The sequence below is a fragment of the Aptenodytes patagonicus genome, unplaced genomic scaffold (genome assembly GCF_965638725.1).
Source record: "Aptenodytes patagonicus unplaced genomic scaffold, bAptPat1.pri.cur scaffold_143, whole genome shotgun sequence".
Taxonomy (NCBI): domain Eukaryota; kingdom Metazoa; phylum Chordata; class Aves; order Sphenisciformes; family Spheniscidae; genus Aptenodytes; species Aptenodytes patagonicus.
Genome location: NW_027472085.1, coordinates 35,907 through 56,940, shown reverse-complemented (window position 1 = coordinate 56,940; position 21,034 = coordinate 35,907). Strand labels below are relative to the sequence as shown.

General features: G+C 53.4%; 1 protein-coding gene across 3 annotated transcripts in view; it reads left to right on the top strand.

Annotated features, from left to right (window-relative positions):
* The window catches only part of ARHGAP39 (Rho GTPase activating protein 39), a 155,179-nt gene that overhangs the window by 104,258 nt on the left and 29,887 nt on the right, over positions 1-21,034 (top strand). For 2 of the 3 annotated variants that reach the window (XM_076363853.1, XM_076363855.1), the window contains exon 3: positions 13,959-14,039. The exons of the other annotated variant lie outside the window; for it this stretch is intronic. In XM_076363853.1, coding sequence (XP_076219968.1) covers positions 13,959-14,039 — 81 coding nt within the window. The remainder of the gene's footprint in view (positions 1-13,958; positions 14,040-21,034) is intronic. 3 annotated transcript variants of the gene reach the window in all.

Genomic DNA, 21,034 nt, shown 5'->3' with positions numbered 1-21,034 from the left:
CACAATGTGTGAGGAGAAGATGAAGGAGCTGGGCTAACTTTGCCCGGAGAAGAGGTTTTTGGGGAGACCTCAGGGCACCCTTCCAATACCGAAGCAGCACGATTGCAGCACTGCCATAGCAGGACCAGTCGGCCTTTTGGTTAGAGCAGGTTTTGCTTTCTGGAAATTTCTGGGTATGATTTTACCCATCAGGAATTCTGGCATGCGATTCAGTCCCCACAGACCCATGTCTGTGCAAGCCCTTAATGCCATCTCCCTCCTCCACTTCAGAAACTAATTTGGGTTGATCTTTCTAGATTATCCCCATACCAGCAGAGTTCAGGAGCTGTTTAAGATGCTGCTTTTGTAGCACTTCTGCAGACGTTCATGGGAAAACCCATGGTGGTGGTTTGGTACCTACGTCTCCCTGCAGCCGGGGCAGAAGAGCAACTTGTACCTGCAGCTTGCAGCCGGATGAGTCTTGATTTAAACGGCGAGCTGTGGCAAGATGTGTAAGCAATCAGGGGCTGCTGAGGAACGAGTGCGCGTTCCCTCCTGCTCCACCCTTTTTCGGGGGAGGACGGCAGCCTTTGGCTGAGGTTGGTTGAAGCTCTCAGCCCACCCTGGTGAAGTCTGGCGGGAACATCACAAGAAACCCATCTGTGAAGGTGAGTTTTTCTTTGAGTGCCTTGCTTCGGTTTTCACTCGAACGGACCGATGGTTGAGTTAGGCTCCTTTAAAAGCAGAATAATAGGCCTTTGGTGCTATGTTAACTAAATCAGTGAAGGAGGAGGAGGAGGAGGACCTCTTTGCTTCCTCTTTGCACCCAACAGTGAGAGGTGCTGTCAGTGCAACCACTTATGTGGTTGGTTTATTTTGATGTAGGTTGTCCTACAGCTGTCAAGATATCTATGGCTTCACCAGGCGACGCAACAACTTCATTACCGTCACTTCGCTTCCTTGCTGCTGGCATCCCGTGTAAACCCAGATGCTAAAATCTGCAACAAGGGCCGCCTTCTCTTTCTTTTCTGGCCAAGGTAGCAGCCTCCAAGTGTCTAGTTCCCCAAGTTATTTTCTTGGAAAGATGACTGGAGTGAGCATGGAGATGTTCCTCTGAACGAGGGCGGCTGGTTGTGCCGGTACTGAGCGTCCTGGTGGTGGCTTGAACATCACGCGTCCCATTGGGTACGTGGTCTTGGGGGTTGAGTGCCCATTGTGGTGGCCCAACGAAGTCTTGCTTTTTGTGTGCTCTCGCTTTCTCGTTGCTGCTGTTGGAAGCAGTGAAGGGAGGAGACTTTGCTCCAGGGTTGCCATTGCAGTTTTTCTTCTCACCTCTTGCATCTTCACAGACACTCGCTTTGGTTTGTCAGCTGTGCTCTGCCCTACGATGGCCAACCAGGCATCTCTTCATCTGTTTTACACAGCTGTGGATTGCTTGGTGGTGGATATCAGCTATAAAAAAATAGCTGAGGGTCTGTTCACAGCTGGGACGTGTGTGGTCCAGGTCTGGTGCTGCTGTTGTGGCAGCAGCGTGGCATCTGGGTTTGGGGCGTGACGCACATTGGTGCTGTGACCCCCAGTCCCAGAGAGCCACGCGAAGCTGAAAACCCTCCATATCCATGAAACCTGGGATCTGGAGGAGTGGGACTTAACTTCTGGAGGTGCGTGGACCTCACTGATGGCAGTGGAAGAAGCTGTTTGTCCATCACACAGGGCTGAAGGGAATTCAGCCTTCACCTGTTGGGTTTGATGGTCCTGTTTTGACAGTGACCTGACTCCAGCTGAGTTTTTAGAAGGAAGCTCCTGTGTTCCTACCGGACTTCTCCCGGGGATGCTGCTGTACGTCTCTGCAACGCCCTGCCACCGCAGAGGAGGCTGTTCCCGTGCACGGAGGTGCTGTAAACCGGGGAGAAGACCATCTCCTTGGGAAACCACAGGCTGGCGAGTGCTGTGACAACCTGAGCAGACGCCGTAGCTCTGAAGGCAAGACGCCAGCTTGGAGAAACATTTGTCCTCTTCCCAAAATCAGCACAGAGCCTTATCTTCTGATAAGGCAGGGCAAGCTGAACTAGGGCAAGTGCAGGCATTTGTAGGGGCTTTTGCTGTGAAAAAATCTGTTTGCATCCCATTTGTGCGGCGTAGAGGCAGGCAATGGTAAATGACGAGCTAACAGGATCATTTGCTTATCTGCAGAGGTCTCTTCGATGCAGCCGGGCTGTAGCAATGCCAATTTTCCTTCTGCAGAGAAGGTTAGGCTGGAAGGAGTACAGACAGCGGTGGGCCAGCTCCTTGAAGCCTGACAAAATTGCTCTGAGGGCTTTGGTCTCTTCGATGCAAGCTCGATTGCAGCTGAAATCATCGGAATAAGCCTGCTGTGAAGACGGGAAGTGTGGGACTGCTGCCTGTCCTGGGCTTTGGGACTGCTAAAACCACTGCCCGTAATGTCTTCTGCACATCCTCAGCCCCCCAGGACGGAGGCTACCGCTGTACCCGCCCTGGGCAGGGCACTGCTGGCATCGGGGCAGAAATAGAAAGAAGAAAAGTCCTTAATCTTCCAATTTATCTCCTGGTAAGGAGTGCGCTCCCACACTCAGGGTTTACTCAAGGGGTAATGTTTCAGGAGCTCGTGCGTATAGTTTTTAAAGTAGCAAAGGCAGGGATGCTCGGAGAGCCTTCCTGGGTCAGGCGTGGGCGTGCGGGTAATCCTGCACTTTGGTCTGACTCTGCCTGCACCCAGGGAGCTCCAGGAATACATCAGGTCTCCTGGGAGGGGGTGAATATGACAGCAAAAAAAAACATCTCCAGCTGAGCCTGCCGGCATTTCCACGCGGTGCCGTGGTGCACTCAGCCTCTGCTCTGGGAGCGAGCAGATACCCTCCAGGGATGCTCAACGGTTTCCAGCTGCCTGGTTCATGGCAAGCAGGCATGATGCTCTGCTAGGGGAGGATTCGGACTTGCAGCATCAGCAGGGCTGTGCTTGGGACCTCAGGGGAGCAGCAGGAGGGAGGGAAGGGGTGTGCATCAGCAGATTGCGGCTCAGGGACCCCTGACCCCTCCGAAGCATTCCCCTCCCTCCTGCACCGTCCCCCAAACACCCACTTAGTCCCGTCAAGCATGAAAGAAGCTGAAACCGTCGGGTGGCAATTGCTGCCGGCTCATTCCTTCTGTTCCAGGTGCCAGGATCAAGCTCCACGTGCCCCTTTTCGGATGCTCCTCCATCCCTTCAGTTATTTTGGCAGACTCCGAGGATGGGCGGTTTTGGCGACACGCCCGTGCCAGGCGAAAAGCACCCGAGAGCTGTTTGCAGCCGCAGCTGATAGAGCTGTTGCTACAGAGATCTTGCCAAAAACAGCCTCCAATCAGCTCTCAACGCCGGTCTGATGCCAAGCCCCGCTCGGAGCCCGGGGAGCCAGCGAAATGATAAATAGGTGTCAGCTTTGCCCATAAAAACCCTGCGTTCAGTCCTGCCGGGGACGGCGATTCACAGCAGTTGCGTGGCTTATTATTTCCCCGAGTCTTTCTCGAAGCATGTGCTTTTTGTGCCGCCTGTGCAAATGTGGCATTTATCCTCCCCTGTGCTGTTTCTGACCTTCCCCCTCGTCCCATGACGTACCTGGAGGTGTGCTCCAGGCAGAGCCGTCGCTTGGTTTCCTACCGTCTTTCCTCCTCCTCGGATGCTGCTGCGAGCAGAAGGCTTTGAAGGACCAGCTATGGCTCAGCGGGCAGCACCGACCTGTGCCAAGCTGCGCCCAGGTTCACCTCTGGCCTTACAGAGCCTTCTTTACCCAACACCAAGATTTGGAAGGTGCTCTTTTTCCCCCCCAAAAAAGATCAGTGTTGTCTGTCTGTCTGTCTGTCCCCACCGCCACGGGGAGCGCTGGAGATGCTGGCATCCAGCAGAGATGGAGACAGGCTGTTCAGGCATCAGGAGGACCCCTCAATAGAGGAAAGGTATTTTAACCTCAGAAAAGTGTGCATTTTCATCGACTCATCGAATGGTTTGGGTTGGAAGGGACCTTTGAAGATCATCTAGTCCAACCCCCCTGCCATGGGCAGGGACATCTTCCACTAGATGAGGTTGCTCAGAGCCCCATCCAACCCGACCTTGAACACTTCCAAGGATGGGGTAGACTCTTGGTTCCAGTTTTGCCCCAGCTGCAGTGGGATATACCCAAATATACCTTGGGTGCACGCTGTGGGAGCGGTGATCGCTCTTCTCCCAGTGGGACGGACGTTTAGGGTAACCTTCTCCGCTGCTAAAAGACCGAAGTAGTGAGCTTCAAGCCGTTGGGTGTTAATGCAGATCTCAGCCCGTGTTTAGACGTGATGAGCTGTTTAAAGATGTTCTTGTAGCGTACTTGGGTGTAAGTGGGATGATCCAGAAGAGCTTTCACAGATGCCAAGAAGGCCAATGGCATCCTGGCCTGTATCAGAAACAGTGTGGCCAGCAGGAGTAGGGAAGTGATCGTGCCCCTGTACTCGGCCCTGGTGAGGCCGCACCTCGAATACTGTGTTCAGTTTTGGGCCCCTCACTCCAAGAAGGACGTCGAGGTGCTGGAGCATGTCCAGAGAAGGGCAACGAGGCTGGTGAGGGGTCTGGAGAACAAGTCTGATGAGGAGCGGCTGAGGGAACTGGGGTTGTTCAGCCTGGAGAAAAGGAGGCTGAGGGGAGACCTCATCGCTCTCTACAACTCCCTGAAAGGAGGTTGTAGTGAGGGGGGGGTTGGCCTCTTCTCCCAAGTAACTAGCAATAGGATGAGGGGAAACGGCCTCAAGTTGCGCCAGGGGAGGTTTAGATTGGACGTGAGGAAAAATGTCTTTACTGAAAGAGTGGTTAAACATTGGAACAGGCTGCCCAGGGAAGTGGTTGAGTTCCCATCCCTGGAAGTATTTAAAAGACGTGTAGATGAGGCGCTGAGGGACATGGTTTAGTGGGCATGGTGGTGTTGGGTCAACGGTTGGACTTGATGATCTTAGAGGTCTTTTCCAACCTCAATGATTCTATGATTCTATGATTCTATGATTCTATGATGCTCCAGCTCCCTTGCGGCCAAGGTCGCTGGGGTATTTGGGCAGAGATGCTTTTCTGCTGTCAGGCCCCCAGGTACTCGCGAGGCTCTTCCCTTCACCCTTTCTCCCCAGGTTTTTTTCCATGTGTGGGGCAGATGAGCGAGGGATCAATTTGTTTTCCATGCGAACAGCATGGGCTAAGGCATCCATATCTCTCCGGTGTGACACATCCACCGTGTCCAGCGTCGCGCCAGCTCGTGGGAGGGAGCGAGCACAGCTGGGGAGAGCAACGGTCCCCCCCTCCCATCCAACTCCCATTTCATAACCTGCCTTCGTCTTGAATCAGATGGGTTTCATTTCCCATCAGCAGTAATTATCCCCATCCACACTAACTCAGAATCCTCTGGCACGTCCGGACCGTCTCTGCGCAGACGGAGCCGACGGATGAGCGAGTCCACCCTGCCGAACGCCCGTCGAGATGCAGGGAGAGCAAAGATTCGGTCTGGAGCCGCTGCTGATGCCCGGAGGCAGCGCGGTGGGAGCCAAGCGGGTGATCTCCACAGGGATCTGCGGGAGGATGGGGCGGTGGTTGCACAAACCCGGGGGTGGCCGAGCCGGCTGCACTTGCTTCTCCAAGACAAGCTGAATTTCAGGGGGGGGTCATTAAAAGTCACTCACTGAGATTTCGGCATAAATGAATAGCTGCTGAAAGCAGCAGGCGTGGAGCTTGCTGGAGAGCCAGGGGCAGGCTTGCCAGCTATTTAATATTTAAGCAGCAGCATTGTTAGATTCCTGGTAGCCCGGCTTCCCATGGACAGCGATGTAATGGAGCATTTGTCCCCCACCCTTTGCCGACCCCCCCAGTAAGCTATTTTTTCAAGGTTTTTAAGCCAGCGCCTTATGAATTGTGCTTGACAAAGGTCAGACTAACAGAGCCACTGGATTAAAAGGAGGAAATTTTTTACTCTGAGGGTGGTGAAACACTGGCCCAGGTTGCCCAGAGAGGTGGTGGATGCCCCATCCCTGGAAACATTCAAGGTCAGGTTGGACAGGGCTCTGAGCAACCTGATGTAGTCAAAGATGTCCCTGCTCATTGCATAGATGACCTTTAAAGGTCCCTTCCAACCCAAACCATTCTATGATTCTATGATTAAGGTGCTTTCTGCAATGCCTGTCTCTATCCGGTGACTTAGGGCTGCTGCTTTTCATGCCTGTTAGCTAAATGGAGATGGCGGAGCAGAGCTGACTTGTGCTCTTCTATGCAGTGACCCCGCTGTTACGGGAAAGAAGCAGCAGAAGAGTTTTGCTGGTGGGACTTTGCAGACCGGCACAAATCGGACCTGTGCTTGAACGCAGCGCGGCGTGCTCGGGCATCAGTTGTAGGGTGGCTTTTGCTGTTGGTCTTGCTGAAGTTGGTGGGATGATCAAAGGTCCTTAGTTACACTGAAAAGGCCAGTAGCTTCTTCGCCTCCCGAGAGCATCGGTCTGACTGTGCCCTGCACAGCGTGCTGTGCCTCTGAACCCGGGCTGCGGGGTTTGTGTCTTCAAGCAGGGCTCTTCCAGGCCCCGCACCAGTAAGGATTTCCCAGGATTAGACCGAAATGATGATTTGATGGGGCTAAAGCAAGGCCTAAGCAAAGTCTGGGTAGCGATCTGTGCCGTTCTTCAGGTGCCATATCATGCCTATGGGGCTTTCGTGCCGTAGCTGATGGCACATCCGAGTCTAGGTCGCCAGGAGGACCATTGTCTGCAGAGGCATCATCCTGGCGGTGCTGCTTGAAGGTCTACAAGCTTTAAGGTTTGCAAGCAGTTTTGCAAGCAGTTTGTTTACAAACAGAGAAGGACTGGTGGGAGATGTGGTGGTCAGAGGCCGTCTTGGGCTTAGCGACCATGAAATGATAGAATTCTCGCTTCTTGGTGAAGTAAGGAGGGGGGGCAGCAAAACCGCAACCATGGACTTCCGGAGGGTGGACTTTGGCCTGTTCAGGACGCTGGTTGAGAGAGTCCCGTGGGAGACGGTCCTGAAGGGCAAAGGGGTCCAGGAAGGCTGGACGATCTTCAAGAAGGAAGTCTTAAAGGCGCAGGAGCAGGCTGTCCCTGTACGCCGTAAGAAGAACGGGCGGGGAAGACGACCGGCCTGGCTGAACGGGGAGCTCTTGCTGGGACTCAGGAAAAAAAGGAGAGTTTACCGCTTGTGGAAGAAGGGGCAGGCGACTCAAGAAGAGTACAGGGATCTCATTAGGTCGTGCAGAGAAGAAATGAGAAAGGCAAAAGCCCAGCTAGAACGCAATCTGGCCGCTGTCGTTAAAGACAACAAAAAAAGTTTTTACAAATATATTAATGACAAGAAGAGAGCCAAGGAGAATCTCCATCCTTTATTGGATGCAAGGGGGAACATTGTCACTGAGGATGAGGAGAAGGCTGAGGTACTCAATGCCTTCTTTGCCTCAGTCTTTAACAGGCAGACCAGTTATCCTCAGAGTACTCGGCCCCCCGAGCTGGAAGACGGGGACGGCGAGCAGGATGAACCCCCCGTAATCCAGGAGGAAGCAGTCAATGACCTGCTACGCCACCTGGACACTCACAAGTCTATGGGGCCGGATGGGATCCACCCGAGAGTGCTGAGGGAGCTGGCGGAGGTGCTCGCCAAGCCACTCTCCATCATTTATCAGCGGTCCTGGTTAACGGGGGAGGTCCCGGATGACTGGAGGCTTGCCAATGTGACGCCCATCCACAAGAAGGGCCGGAAGGAGGATCCGGGGAACTACAGGCCTGTCAGCCTGACCTCGGTGCCGGGGAAGATTATGGAGCGGTTCATCTTGAGGGCGCTCACAAGGCATGAGCGGGACAACCAGGGGATCCGGCCTAGCCAGCACGGATTCATGAAAGGCAGGTCCTGCTTGACCAACCTGATCTCCTTCTATGACCAGGTGACCCGCCTAGTGGATGAGGGAAAGGCTGTGGATGTGGTCTACCTGGACTTGAGTAAGGCCTTTGACACCGTCTCCCACAGCATTCTCCTAGAGAAGCTGGCGGCTCACGGCTTAGACAGGTGGACTCTGCGCTGGGTCAAAAACTGGCTGGACGGCCGGGCCCAGAGAGTTGTGGTGAATGGAGTTACATCCAGTTGGCGGCTGGTCACGATCGGTGTTCCCCAGGGCTCAGTACTGGGGCCGGTCTTGTTTAATATCTTTATTGATGATCTGGATGAGGGGATTGAGTGCACCCTCAGTAAGTTTGCAGACGACACCAAGTTGGGCGGGAATGTTGATCTGCTCGAGGGTAGGAAGGCTCTGCAGAGGGACCTGGACAGGCTGGATCGATGGGCCCAGGCCAACTGGATGAGGTTCAACAAGGCCAAGTGCCGGGTCCTGCACTTTGGCCACAACAACCCCATGCAGCGCTACAGGCTTGGGGAAGAGTGGCTGGAAAGCTGCCCGGCAGAGAAGGACCTGGGGGTGTTGGTCGACAGGCGGCTGAACATGAGCCGGCAGTGTGCCCAGGCGGCCAAGAAGGCCAATGGCATCCTGGCCTGTATCAGAAATAGTGTGGCCAGCAGGAGCAGGGAAGTGATCGTGCCCCTGTACTCGGCACTGGTGAGGCCGCACCTCGAATACTGTGTTCAGTTTTGGGCCCCTCACTACAAGAAGGACGTCGAGGTGCTGGAGCGTGTCCAGAGAAGGGCAACGAGGCTGGTGAGGGGTCTGGAGAACAAGTGTGATGAGGAGCGGCTGAGGGAACTGGGGTTGTTTAGCCTGGAGAAGAGGAGGCTGAGGGGAGACCTCATCGCTCTCTACAACTACCTGAAAGGAGGTTGTAGCCAGGTGGGGGTCAGTCTCTTCTCCCAAGTGACAAGCGATAGGACGAGAGGAAATGGCCTCAAGTTGCGGCAGGGGAGGTTTAGATTGGATGTAAGGAAAAATGTCTTTACTGAAAGAGTGGTGAAACATTGGAAGAGGCTGCCCAGGGAAGTGTTTGAGTCCCCATCCCTGGAGGTATTTAAAAGACGAGTAGATGAGGCGCTTAGGGACATGGTTTAGTGGGCATGGTGGTGTTGGGTTGACGGTTGGACTCGATGATCTTAGAGGTCTTTTCCAACCTCAATGATTCTATGATTCTATGATTCTAAGCTTTCAGGTCTGCAAGCTTTAACATCTACAAGCTTTAAGGTCTGCAAGCTTTCAGGTTTGCAAGCTTTAAGGTCTGCAAGCTTTAAGCCCCCATGACTGCTCCCTTCTGAAACGGTGTAGATCTTTGCTTTTGTGAGTCTGAGTCCGATTGCCGAGAGTCTGCGTGGTTTGACAAGTTTCCACGCTCCTGCAGCAGAAGAGGTATTTTTGCTCAGTTTGGACAGAAGCACTTGCTTCCCCAGAGGGATTTGCTGCCTGTAGTTAAGCTGTTTCCCAAATCTGAGCCAACTCTCCCCAGCTAACCAGCCCCTGGCCTGGCGGGGAAGCAGGGCAGCTCTTGAGCAACTGTTGGTTTTGTAGGCTGGGTGGATGTGGCAGCACTCCAACCTCCTCCAGGCAACACCCTCAGCTTCTTGCAGAGGTCCTTCTCCACACCAGGCTCCAGGTTTCAGCAGGAAAACAAACAGGCAAAGGAGACCGGTTTTATTTATTGGCAAGACCAAGGATTAACTCTTGGCTCTACAGGCCGAGGCTCAGCGTGTCGAGTCCAACCAGGATGGGGAGCTGCTCCTTGATCTGTTCCTCTTCCACCTCCTGGGGACACGGGCCCTCTCTGCAGAAGCAATCCCCTCCCTCACCCCGTCCCAGGCAGGGTGGTGGCATCTTTGACCCCTTTCTCCCTTGAGACATCACAGCTTCAGGGAGAAGCACCTTCAGCAAACGTAAAATGACATGCTAGTGTCACAGCCTGTCGCCTCCGTGCTTTTGAGGACAGCACGCATCGTGCTCACCTTGATGCTTCATCATTTCCACAATTAACGCAGCGTAGCCTTTGGCAACTCCCTGACCATCATCACGCTGAGCTTCCACGTTTCCAGGCAGGGTCTGGTCTGGGCACCACGTGCACCAGCTGCTTCACCTCCTGGCCTCAAGACAAACTAGGACGGTCCATGCTGTGATACCTTGGAGATAGCTTTTTGTTCTGGAAAGCTTCTTTTAAATGCCCTCTCACCCCCAAAATCTCCCCTAGAAGGTGAAGGGACCCTACCTGCCTTCTCTGTTCAACACAGGAGGTTTGGAGGCGCCTGGTCCATCCTGACCATGGCTCCCAGTAGAGATGGAGCCGGTCTCTGCATCTCAAACATCAGTAACCTTGAGACCCAGAACCAAACGTGGGTCTGCAAAATGTCTTCCAATTATCAAAGATTAAACAAAACATCACAATTTGATGTCTGTGAACTTCAGCATCCCTCAGCACCTTTGTCCTCCAGAACAGGTTATCTGGTGGAAGCCTGTCACCAGTTCCCTGATTGTCTCCTGCTTGTGGCGTGATATTTCTTTCCAACGCAAGCCAGACCCTCAGTTTTAGGGGCATGGGTCAGCTAGCCAGGTCTTGGCAGTCTACGTGCTCTGACCTCGTGGCATCTTTTTCTTCAGAACTTGCTAAAATCACCCCAAAGATAACGAGTAGGACCTTAGCGGTGGCAGCGGAGGGGCGAGTTTTCATCTCCTGTATGATGCAGAAGAGCAGAGGGGATGTCCCGGGTGTTACGTTGCTGCGTTCATCCTGACCTTGAAGTTTGCAGCTCGTGGTGCCGCAGATGGATGCGATCCTTGCCGTCAATCTCATTTGCAGCTTCACTGGTAAGAGCCGATTGCGAGGATAACAAAGCCAAGTCTGACTCATCAGTACCTGAATGGGGAGCAATGCCACCCACAGCGTGCCGGCAGCGATTTTACTCCTGATCTGGCTCTGCTGGTGGGATGGATTTGAAGCTCTCCAGTCGATCTCGACCTTACCGCTTTGCCTGGCATTTTTGGACCACGCAGTAGCTCTAAGCATGGATTGTATGTCAGCGAGACCTTGCTCATAGTCTGAGGTTTTAATCAATTTATCTCAAAAGGAGGAGGTGGCAGCCTAAGAGAACGTTCTGTAAAGATGACGAGGTGTTAATGTATGTCAAGTCAGCATGTGTGTTTGAGAGCAAACTGCGCTAAACTGTTTCATCTCACCAGCCTCGTGGGCTGTCCCTGCTCCTGGGCATGTTTTGGAGCTCCGGTTTCAAATTCATACTGGGATAGAAAGTGCAGAAGGAGTCGCGTTAAGACAAGGGTTGTACTGTACCGTGTGCTGCGTGAAATACCAAATTGGGAGCAGAATCTCCCTCCTTAGATATTTCATCCAGGTTCTGAAGCCAGATGTGAATAACCTCCATTCACCTATGAGCTCACACATCCCTCACCTCCTGCATCCAGCTGGCGCGGCCAGAATATTAAAAGCCGCATAACTCTGCGGCCGCTTCAACAGCCTTTGCTGTTTTTGGAAGAACCTTTGCAGCAACTGATTGGAAAGCGTCTGAAATTCCAGCAGCTGCGCGCTGGCCGAGGAGCAGCCGACGTCGTTGCTGGGAATTTACGGTCGGCACGTTTTCTGGTAACTGGCTGGCCAGATGCTTGCGGCGCTGCTGCGTGCTCCTCAGATCTTCCTGTCAGGTGAGCATGAGAAGAGACGGAGATTTCGGGAGCCAGCGCCCGGAGGAGACTTCATCCCCCTCTTCCTCCCAGATTCCCGTTGCCTTTAGCAAGGAAGGTTTACCCTGAGACGCAAGGAGACGTGCTGGGTGCCCTTACTTGCAAGTGTTTTGAAAAAATAGGAGGCCAGAAGGAACAGCTGATGATCAGGTGAATTTTTTTTTTTTTTTTGGAGGGGAGAGGAAGAAGGGAGGTGCACAGCAGGTAGAAAACTTCTGGAATTTGTTGCGGTGGGAAGCTGTGGAGGCTGATATTGCTGCATGTTCAAGAAGAGATTAAACAAATTCAAGCCGACCGGTCCATAAACATCTCTGAAGCGGGTGCCTTGGAGGACACCTCCCTGCTGTCACCCCTAACACAGGGACTGGGTGCTGGGGGGCACGAGGGCATGGACCGCAGGCAGCAACCGGGGTCATGAGCTCTCCATAAACAGCATCTCTTGCTGCCGCGGTTTGAAGCAGAGTACTGGGCTGGAGACACCGTTGCTCTGACCCAGGAGGACATTTCTTACCTTGCAGGTCTTTCCAAAAGGTCCACGAAGTAGGGCAAATGGACAGATTTTGCGAAGGGAAGACAAGGTGGTCCTGAAGTCTCTGGTTCCTGGGGAAACCTGGAGGAAAGGAGAGTCTCCTTTCAGCTCCCACAGCACCAGGGATTTGCACGGATGACATAGTACTTGAAGGTTCTCCAGGCCATGGTTGGGCAGGGATGCTACCACCAGAAGAGAAACCTGTTTGCCATGAGGGTCTTTCCCTTGATCGGCTTTGATCACAAGAACTTGCCTGAAGTAGACCTTCCTTGAGGTCTTCTCCCAACGTCCATTGCCTTTCTCTTCAGTAAACGTTAGGTATGTCCTCTTTCGGCAGCGGGGCTCTTCGTTAGGAAGCTTCCTGAGCATTAATTCCCTTCCATCCAGGGCTTTGCCCCTTGGGGAGGAGGTTCTGTAACCATGGATCTGGGTACAGCATCAGGCGCGAGAGCTGATGCCTTTCTCTTGAGAAGACACTGGGTGCTGTGGAGGAGGAGGTGCATTCAAGAGGAAAAAGGGATTAAGCAATTCAACACAGTCATAATTTCAGGGCTCGGAAGTCTCATTAAAACTCGCTTTGTCAGAAGCTTAGTTTTATTGCCTCTTGCTTGAATAAAATTTTTGAGGTCTATCCTCTTAAGGAGATTTGTTTCTTTTCCTTTTTCTTTTTCTGAAACCAACATCTGATCTGAATTTTATTAACGCAAGCATGTTAATAAGTTCATAGGGGGGGCTTTAACGCTGTTTCTTCGAAAACTGCTCAAAATTAAGTTATTTCTCCAGATGTTTGCTGTTACGTTTCAATGCGGAGCAAATGTCTAGTAATCTGCTCAGTTCCATGTGTTTTCTGAACGAGCCTGATTATTTGCACATCCCCACAGTGAAGGACTGTTAAGGCAAAAAAAGACCTTTCCTGTGCTCCTTGAGCAAATATTGGCGACGAGTACGAACAGTATCGGAAAGTCTTTGACAAAGACTAAAACCTGGTCGTGTGCCTCGTTGGGAGGCGTTGGAGGGTCTCGGCGTGGATGCTAGGCTGCTGGGCAAGCATGAAGCCAAAGGGAACGTGGAGCAAGAGTGGGTTTGCTCTTCTAGGAGAGGCTTTAAGCTGGTGCTAATCGAAAAAGCGGCGTGTAAATGCCATCCCGCACCTTCAGGTGCTTTTTTCCGTGTTTCTCCGACAAGCGTACTCAGGTAAGGTGTCTCTTGGAATAGGTTGGTAGCTGTTGGTGCTATGACCCTCTCCGTCTTCTGGGAGCGAGGGCTCTGCGGGCTCAGATGTAACCGACTGCAACGTGGTAGACGAAAATGTGCCAAAAGGGAGCTCACCGTCTCTGCCCGTGTTGGCCCTGACCATCTGAGACGAGCGAGGAGCGAGAGCGATGCTCGAGGCACGAGGAAGGGCTGCCTTTGGAAAGGACCATGGGTGGGACAAAGCTATGAGATGTTTAGGATCTGTCCAGTCATGTCTGCAGCCATTCTTCACAAATAAGCATAGTTTAAGGGAGAATGTGGTGTTTGCAGGGTTTGAAATGAAGCTGGAGACCACAGCCATGGAGGGCTTGGTCATCATCTGCTAAACAACCGATTAATGACCCAAAGCTTGATGCGAGGAGGTGGGAGTAAGTCCCAAGTGCAGAGCCCAGACTGGTGGGGGCCGGGAGCTCATCTCTGTGGATGCATCTTCATTAATCCTAAAGTGAAGGAGACTTTAATAAGGGCACTCACGTGTCGCAGTCACCGTTGGTAACTCCTTGTTCACTGTTACTGTATTGCAGTTCGTCGCCTTCCGGAGTGTTTGAGAAAGAATATGACATTTATCGGGATTACAGTGCGGAAGGTCAACTCCTCCACTACAGGTAGCTGAAATTTCCCTCCGGTACCGGGGTTGGGGTCTGCAACGTGGCCTCGGCGGTGAGGTGGGGGTGTGGGACAGCCCGTGTGCTACCGGCTGACCCGTGGGGATGGGGCAGCGAGTAACACCGGTGTTTTCTTTGTGCTCTTCTGATCCTCCTCCCCATCCCCTTCCCTTCACATGTTACGTTTTTTAGCTTTACTACCACCCTTAAATAAACCTTAAGATATATTTTGATGGTTCTTTGGAGTAGGGACCATCCATCCCCTTTATGCGGTGGTCCTCGTCTGAGTGGCTCCTACCCATGACCAGAAACTGGAGCGGGACAGGAGGAGCACCAGGGCTGTCCGGTGATGGGGTCACACCTCAGGGTGAGCTCCTGGTCTGTGGGGTTTCATTAGGCTCCATCATCAGTTCGGGAAGGGGCAGGACTCACCCGGTGCTGCTGGTCCACCCCAACGCCTGCCATCACAGTGGGGTGGTGGCTTGAACATCTCTCCACATCAGAACTGGTTTCTAGGCTCTTTCTTAGGATTTTTGCATCGAATATAAGCAAGTTTGTGTGGGTATGGATTTAATCCGTCACCGCAGCAAGCCCAGCTGATTCGGCGTGCTGTCTCCGTAGAGTCCTGGAGGTGGTAAAGCCTCCTGAGAAACGAAGCCACCTCTTCCAGCCTGGGGGTCCAACCGCTTTTCAGAGTCTGTTGGTAAGACAGATACGAGCTTTCTCTTGCTCGGAACAGGATTTCGGGTGCTAAAGCAAACGACCACCTCCAGCTTTCATGGATTTATGTTGCTAGAAAATAATACGTTGTCGTGCTTGTCTTCGTTACAGCTCAAAATGCCCCTCTTAGAATTTGCACAAGTGGTTCAGGTGTACAAACGCCATGAATTCTCACTAGGGCTGATGTGGACTAATGCCTTGGACATGGGCAAAAATCACCAGAATTGATGATGTTTGAGTAGATGATCAGAGGTGGGGAACAATCGGGCGCTGGGCTCCTGGGGCCTGGCCCAGCGCCTGCATCGCCGCTTTCAAAACAAGCTTTTTGCCTTCAAAACCCAAGCAGGGATGGATTTAGGGGAGGGCTGAGAAATTGCTCTTGATTCAGCCCAGATGGTTCCTTGGCCATCCTTTCTCAGTGGCCAAAGGAGGCATCTTAGCTGACCCACCTCGTCCTGCCCCGGAGCGTTTGGGAGATGTCCCTGTTGGTCACCACCTGCCAGGATGGAGGTGGTGGTGAGGTTCTGCAAACTCTGGGACCTCCCCACGGACCCAGACAGATCCGTCTCGCCCTGACCCCATCCCAGCCTGCGCAGGTAGGGTTTTTGGTACCTACTGGCATCATCCAGATCAAATCAGGCGGGAACAGGGAGGATAAACGTCTGCAGTGGATGCTTTTACTAATAGAGACTTGCAGACAAGTGGTGGCCTGAAGCCTTTCTCTGCAACGCCGCATTCATCCCAATTCCTACCTTTAGGACAGCAGGTCTATAGACTACGGTCAAATTTTGGGGGTTTTGGAGTTGATGCCTGCCTGGTTGCTCTGGGCTTTGACAAATACCCCCCAGCTTCTGTGCTTTTTTGGAGATGCAGGTGAGTTGAAGCACATCTAGCTCTTGCTTTGCTTTCTGTGCTGGCAGCGGGGACCGGGAGGGCACGATGCTCTGCATTCCTTTCCCTGGCGCGATGCTCTGCGTTCCCTTCCCCGCCGCTCCGTGACGGCACGGGCTGGCCAGCCGGTCCACGTCGGCGTGGTTTGCAGCAATCTCCATCCTGGTTCAAGACACACGCGAGCGGAAAATCGCCCAACGGCGTTGGCCATGTGCCATCCTGCCGGCCCTGTAATTCACTGCTTCTGCAGTGACCTCCCGGGAGTGTCAGAATTAATTGCCACTTAAGCAAGAGGGGCGAAAAACAAGCTTTCTAGGAGGGGAAACAAATAGGGTAATGGTATCTGGTGTTCATCCTCACCAGCAGAATACTCTCCGGGAGCACTGGGTGAGCTCAGAGAAACCTGCCCATGGACAGTTTTACTCCGAAGCATCCCGTCTGTATGCTGGGTTGATGCAATTCCCTGTCTGCAGGCAGGAGAAGTGAGGAAGGGTGGAAGGGAGTGATTTGGCAGGCCTGGATGCGCTGTTTGGTTTGGAAATGGGGTTTGCAGGTGCCTCCTCTGCTCTGCTGTTAGGCATTGGGCGTGCTTCGGTCGGAGTTGGCAGCAGGAGCCGAGCCTGTACCCAGGAGCGAGATGGAGCGGTGACGGGGACACGGAGGGGTGACAGGGACACGCCACTCTCTATCCTGAGCAGTTTTTTCTGCAAACAGTGTTGGTGATTCGGCACTGATCGGTTCTGACCCTCCGCCAGCTGGGTGGCGGTGCCGGATACGAGCTGCAATCAGAGACGAGGGACGATGCGGGTTTTGGGGACAACAGTCTCCACTCGCCAGCTGGCTGATGCCCGTGGCCGCCCAAGCAATTAAAAGATTAAATTTCACTGCGGTTAGCACACATGACCTGTTTGCATCAGCATGTGCTTTGCTGCGGGAGATGCCTCCATCTTCCTGACCCCAGCTTCACCGCCTGTAAAAACCCACGGACAGCCCTTGCCGACCTCCCCCCAGTCAATTCCAGCCAGGAAGCTAATTAGCAGCTTTGCTTAATTAGCTGAGAGTGGACTTCCTTCTGGAAGAACGGGTCTCAAGTGCCCTCTGTCTGGGGGCTGCCAAGCGAGATGGAGAGAGGAGCCGGCACGGCCTGGGGTGGGTTTGTTTTTTAACCGTGTGAGTGCCACGTGCACGCTGCTCTGGCACTCGTAAAAGCCGAAATCAAAGCTCGCCAGACCTACCTCATCATGGCAGGGATGTTTTCATATTAATGGGGTTAATTTTAAGGAGAAAACGTGCATGGCACGTTCTGAAAATCACCCCGCACAAAGGCATCTTGGTTTCAGCTTCTCCAAAGCTTAGCTGGCAGCTCTTCTTTGGATGGACCAAGGCTGGGCAGATCCCAGAGGGTGCAAAGGGCATTTCTGGGGGGGCGATGGTGGGCAGCACCCATGGCACGGAGGAGGCCACTTGGAAGCCCAACATCAGCATCTGCCTCTGGATGGCTCAGAGGGATGCACGCGTGGTCCCTCGTGGGAATGGGAAAACCTTGGGGTACCTCTGCCTGAAGTGGCCAAGACCTGGGTGGGGGGATCGCAGTCCAGACACCTCTTTCTGATGCTCAGGGACAGGTTTTTGGGAAAGGCTGGTGCTCCAGCACCCTTGGCCAGGTTGCAAAGGGATGGGGAAATCTCCCGTCTCCCGCTGTGCTTCCCACAGGCTCATGCCAGTGCTGAGGTGGTGATGAGAAACAGGCTGGCACCCAACCAGAGCTTTAAAGACTCCATCGTGGTGTGGGCTGAGCCCTCGAGCGCTTCCACCAGAGCAACACGGTCCCAGCTCCTCCAGATCCAGCCCTGGGATCCATCCACTTCCAAACGCCGTTTGTGAAATGATCCTGGAGGCTTCACAGTCAGGTGGGAGATCAGGTCTCCAGCCCAACAGCCTTCTCAGGTCCTTCCAACCCTCTCCTCCTCACCAAGTCTTGCGCTAGTCCCACAGGTTTTTCTCAAAGCCATGGTAAGTGCATGTTGCCTCCTTTGAAGGCCAAGATAAGAGGTGGGCAGACAGCAGACCTGGCAGAGGGACAGAGGATTGAGTTACGCGACGTGTATGTGGGTCTCTGGTCGCTGAGGAAGCTTGGTGAGACCTACGCTGTGTCTTGCTCCCTTCTGGGCATGCGTCCACTCGCTTCCATCACCTCCTCCCCTCTGGCTGGGAAGGGAGAAGCTGGAGGACTTGTAGATGTTTGGACAAAGTGTGGGAGCAGGGTGGCTTGTGAGGGGACAGCTGTCCTCGCGTGAAGGCTGGGTACAGTCAGATGGAGAGGCAGGAGGTTGGCTGATGGGGGAGAGGTCCTGTGGGGTTCAGCTGGGAGACCACCCTCATCCATGGCATCGTCATCCCCAAGTGCAGCTTTGGGGTTCAGCTGCCTGGGTCGCCCCGGGAGCTGCAGCAGCATCCTCAGGAGCAGGCAGGGATTTCTTCCGCTTCCTTGACAGCACTGGCTGGGTGCTCCCGGCCAACAGTTGCTATGAGAGATTTTCTAATATAATGAAGATTAGTGGGTGTCATTAAGAGGATGACGTCTTGCTCCGTCTGTCTAGAAGGCATTCGTAGGAAAGCCCTTGCATCCAAATCCCATCGAGACAGGCAATTACGATAACTGTTCTTAACCCTTTCCTCTTTATTCCTTCTGGTTTGTGGTCCCTGGAGCCCGCTTGCTCGATGCCCTCATTTTTCCTACCATGGCCCTGTTGAGAGGGTTGAACTCGGCTAATCCATGCAGTTGTTTTTGTCAATAAGTCTCTTTCGCATGTGGGACAAATCCCAGGTCTCTGTTGTTGTCCCTGTGTTGGCCAGTCAATGGGTGGAGTGTCCGAGGCTGCTAGAGCTTGTCTTCAGAACAGAGACCTTCAACATGCTCCTCTGAATTTGTCTCCTCTCCCGGCACACGGCCGCTCTGCTCCTGTGGCCCTCTTTGTTCCATACCGCTGATCGGGTGGATGTCGTGTACCACGTGCAGGTGGTCGGGGCTTTGTGGCCACCAGGAAGACGCTGGAGCTTCCTGGTTGAGGGAAATGCAGTGTATTGGACGTGGAGCACAGCAGCAAAGCATTAATGACCCTCTTCTCCCTTCCTGCTCCCTGGGAAACGGGAGGTTCATTTCTTGAAGACTTGCCGAGAACAGAAGAACCAGACCTAAAAACGTCCCCCGGTCCCTGCTGTAGGCTCCTCTGCTCTGGGAGAAGTTGAGAAATCTTCTCACTTGCGTGTGCAGTGTCCAGCTCTTAGGGACACTTCCAGTTTGGCTTGGCTGCCCTGTTTGTTCCGTAACTCTTAGGTCAGACGTGGAAGCAGAGGTGATCAGTGAACTGTCCTCCAGCAGTGGAGCAGCTGGAATAGCTCCTCAGGGCCTGGGCTTGCTGCTGCCCGGTGAGCCCCTGCGTGTCCACCCCTTCTTTCTACTCCCAACTGCAGTGTTGGCAACGTGCATGCTTTGAAGCTGTGGAGAAACCCCCGTTCTGTGCTTCAGAGCTGGAGAAGCTGTGGCCACCCACTGCAACTCGTGTCTGTGCCTGGTTGTATCTCCAGCTCTGCCCTCTCGCTCACCCTGGCTTTGTCTCTTTGGTAGAGAGGCTAGGATGTCCAACCCATGAGCAGGGAGGAGTGGATCCTGTTTCTGCTGGGGGCATGTTAGGAGAGCGGGACAGCAACTGCTTCATCTGCATGGGACCCTTGTAATGCTTTTGACGTGGTCTTCCTCAATTTGTCCTGGACCTTCCCAGCCAGGAGAGTTTAAAGACGTCTTTGATCTTCTCATGGTTTTCAACATCTCATGGTCAACAGGAGACACTTCATAGCTGACTGTCTAGCAAAGCAAGTATGGAAGTGAGGAGAGAATTGGGGTTGGCTTCCAAAAGACCTGGCACCATCTCTCTGGTAGCTCCACAGAGCCTCGTGTGGCCCATCAGGCACCTGAGGTTGAGGAGTTGGTTGTGTGTCTGTCTGCTGGGCGACCTCTGTTTTGAGGCACGGCTGCAGTCTGCCACCTTTGTATGCTTCTCTTCATCTCTTGGCTCTCACACGGGCTGTGTGCTCCAGATGTTGCTAGATTAATTCTCCAGCCATGGGAGCGTTCGGTGTCCAACTCTTGCACTGACCGTGTTCAGCCCTTCCCCATCTGGGCACAGACTAGCTGGTTGTTGGTGCCGTAGTGCCTTCACACGGGTGCAGGGAATGGGTTTAATTTGCACTGTTGGCAAAGAAGTTGTGTGAAGCCAGGTACCAAATTCGGGAGGAGACTTGTAAGAGCTTGGAAGAAGCCTGGGGCAGAGGTGAGGAGCCACCACATCAGACTTTGAACGCAGCTCCTGCCAACTGGCCGTGCACTGGATATGTGGGAACAAACACAGCCGTAACACCGGGGAGGAGAAGGTCTCCAACCCCTTCTGGTTGCAACCTCTGAATTCATCTGAGCTTCCCGAGGAAGCCCATACCCCAGAGCCATCCTGGGGACAGGAGCTCAGCATCTCTGGGCTGAAGATCCCTTCGCTGCCGGTGTCAATTTTAGCCAAGGCGACTTCAAGGCCACATTCCTCTTCCAACAAAGATGCATCTCAAGTGTGCCCACAGACATTTGCTGGTCGAGGGGACACCTGCCCAGCAGAAGCGGCGCGGTGGCCGTCCCAGCTGTCCCACGCGGGGACACATGCTGCTGCCAGCTGCTCGATTTATCCGCTGCCTCGTTCTGCTCAGGCTTCATCGTTTACGACTGTGAGTTAAGACCGCAGCTTAAGGCATCTCTGTAAATAAATGTGCCCATTCCTGATATTTAAAGGTAAATCTGTTGCCTGGTTTCTTTAGAAGTAATGAGGAGGCACAGACCTACTGCCAGTGATTCCTTGGAGAACCATGAGATTAAAATCCCCTATTCTAGAGCAAAATTGAAGAGTGGCTTGGAGGGTTCATCACTGTTCTCAGACGTACCGCTGTGGTGTAACCTCCTGGGCTGGGACTTCTGCCCCAAGTCCTCTAAGTCTCCCTGGGGCAGAGGGGAGGTAATCCCAGTCTCTCCCTTCCTCTCCGGAAGGAAACAGATGGTGTTTCCTTCTCAAATATGACTTGGAGCCCAGACCATGGAGCTGGGAGCAGTTTCCTCTACGCTCTTTGCCACGGCCTTGCACTTTTTCCGCGCTCAGCCAAACACCGAACTGTAGCCTTGCTTTGAAAAGTGAACCGCCGTCCTCATCCTCAGCGTGAGCCGGGTAACTTATCTCAAATGTGCGTGTGTAGCGGCCAAGTGATGGACCTGTAGTGTCCCTCTGAGCCAAGGGCAACCCTTCCTGCTGAAGGGCTTCCAGCAAACAGCCGAGCTCCAGCTTCCAGGA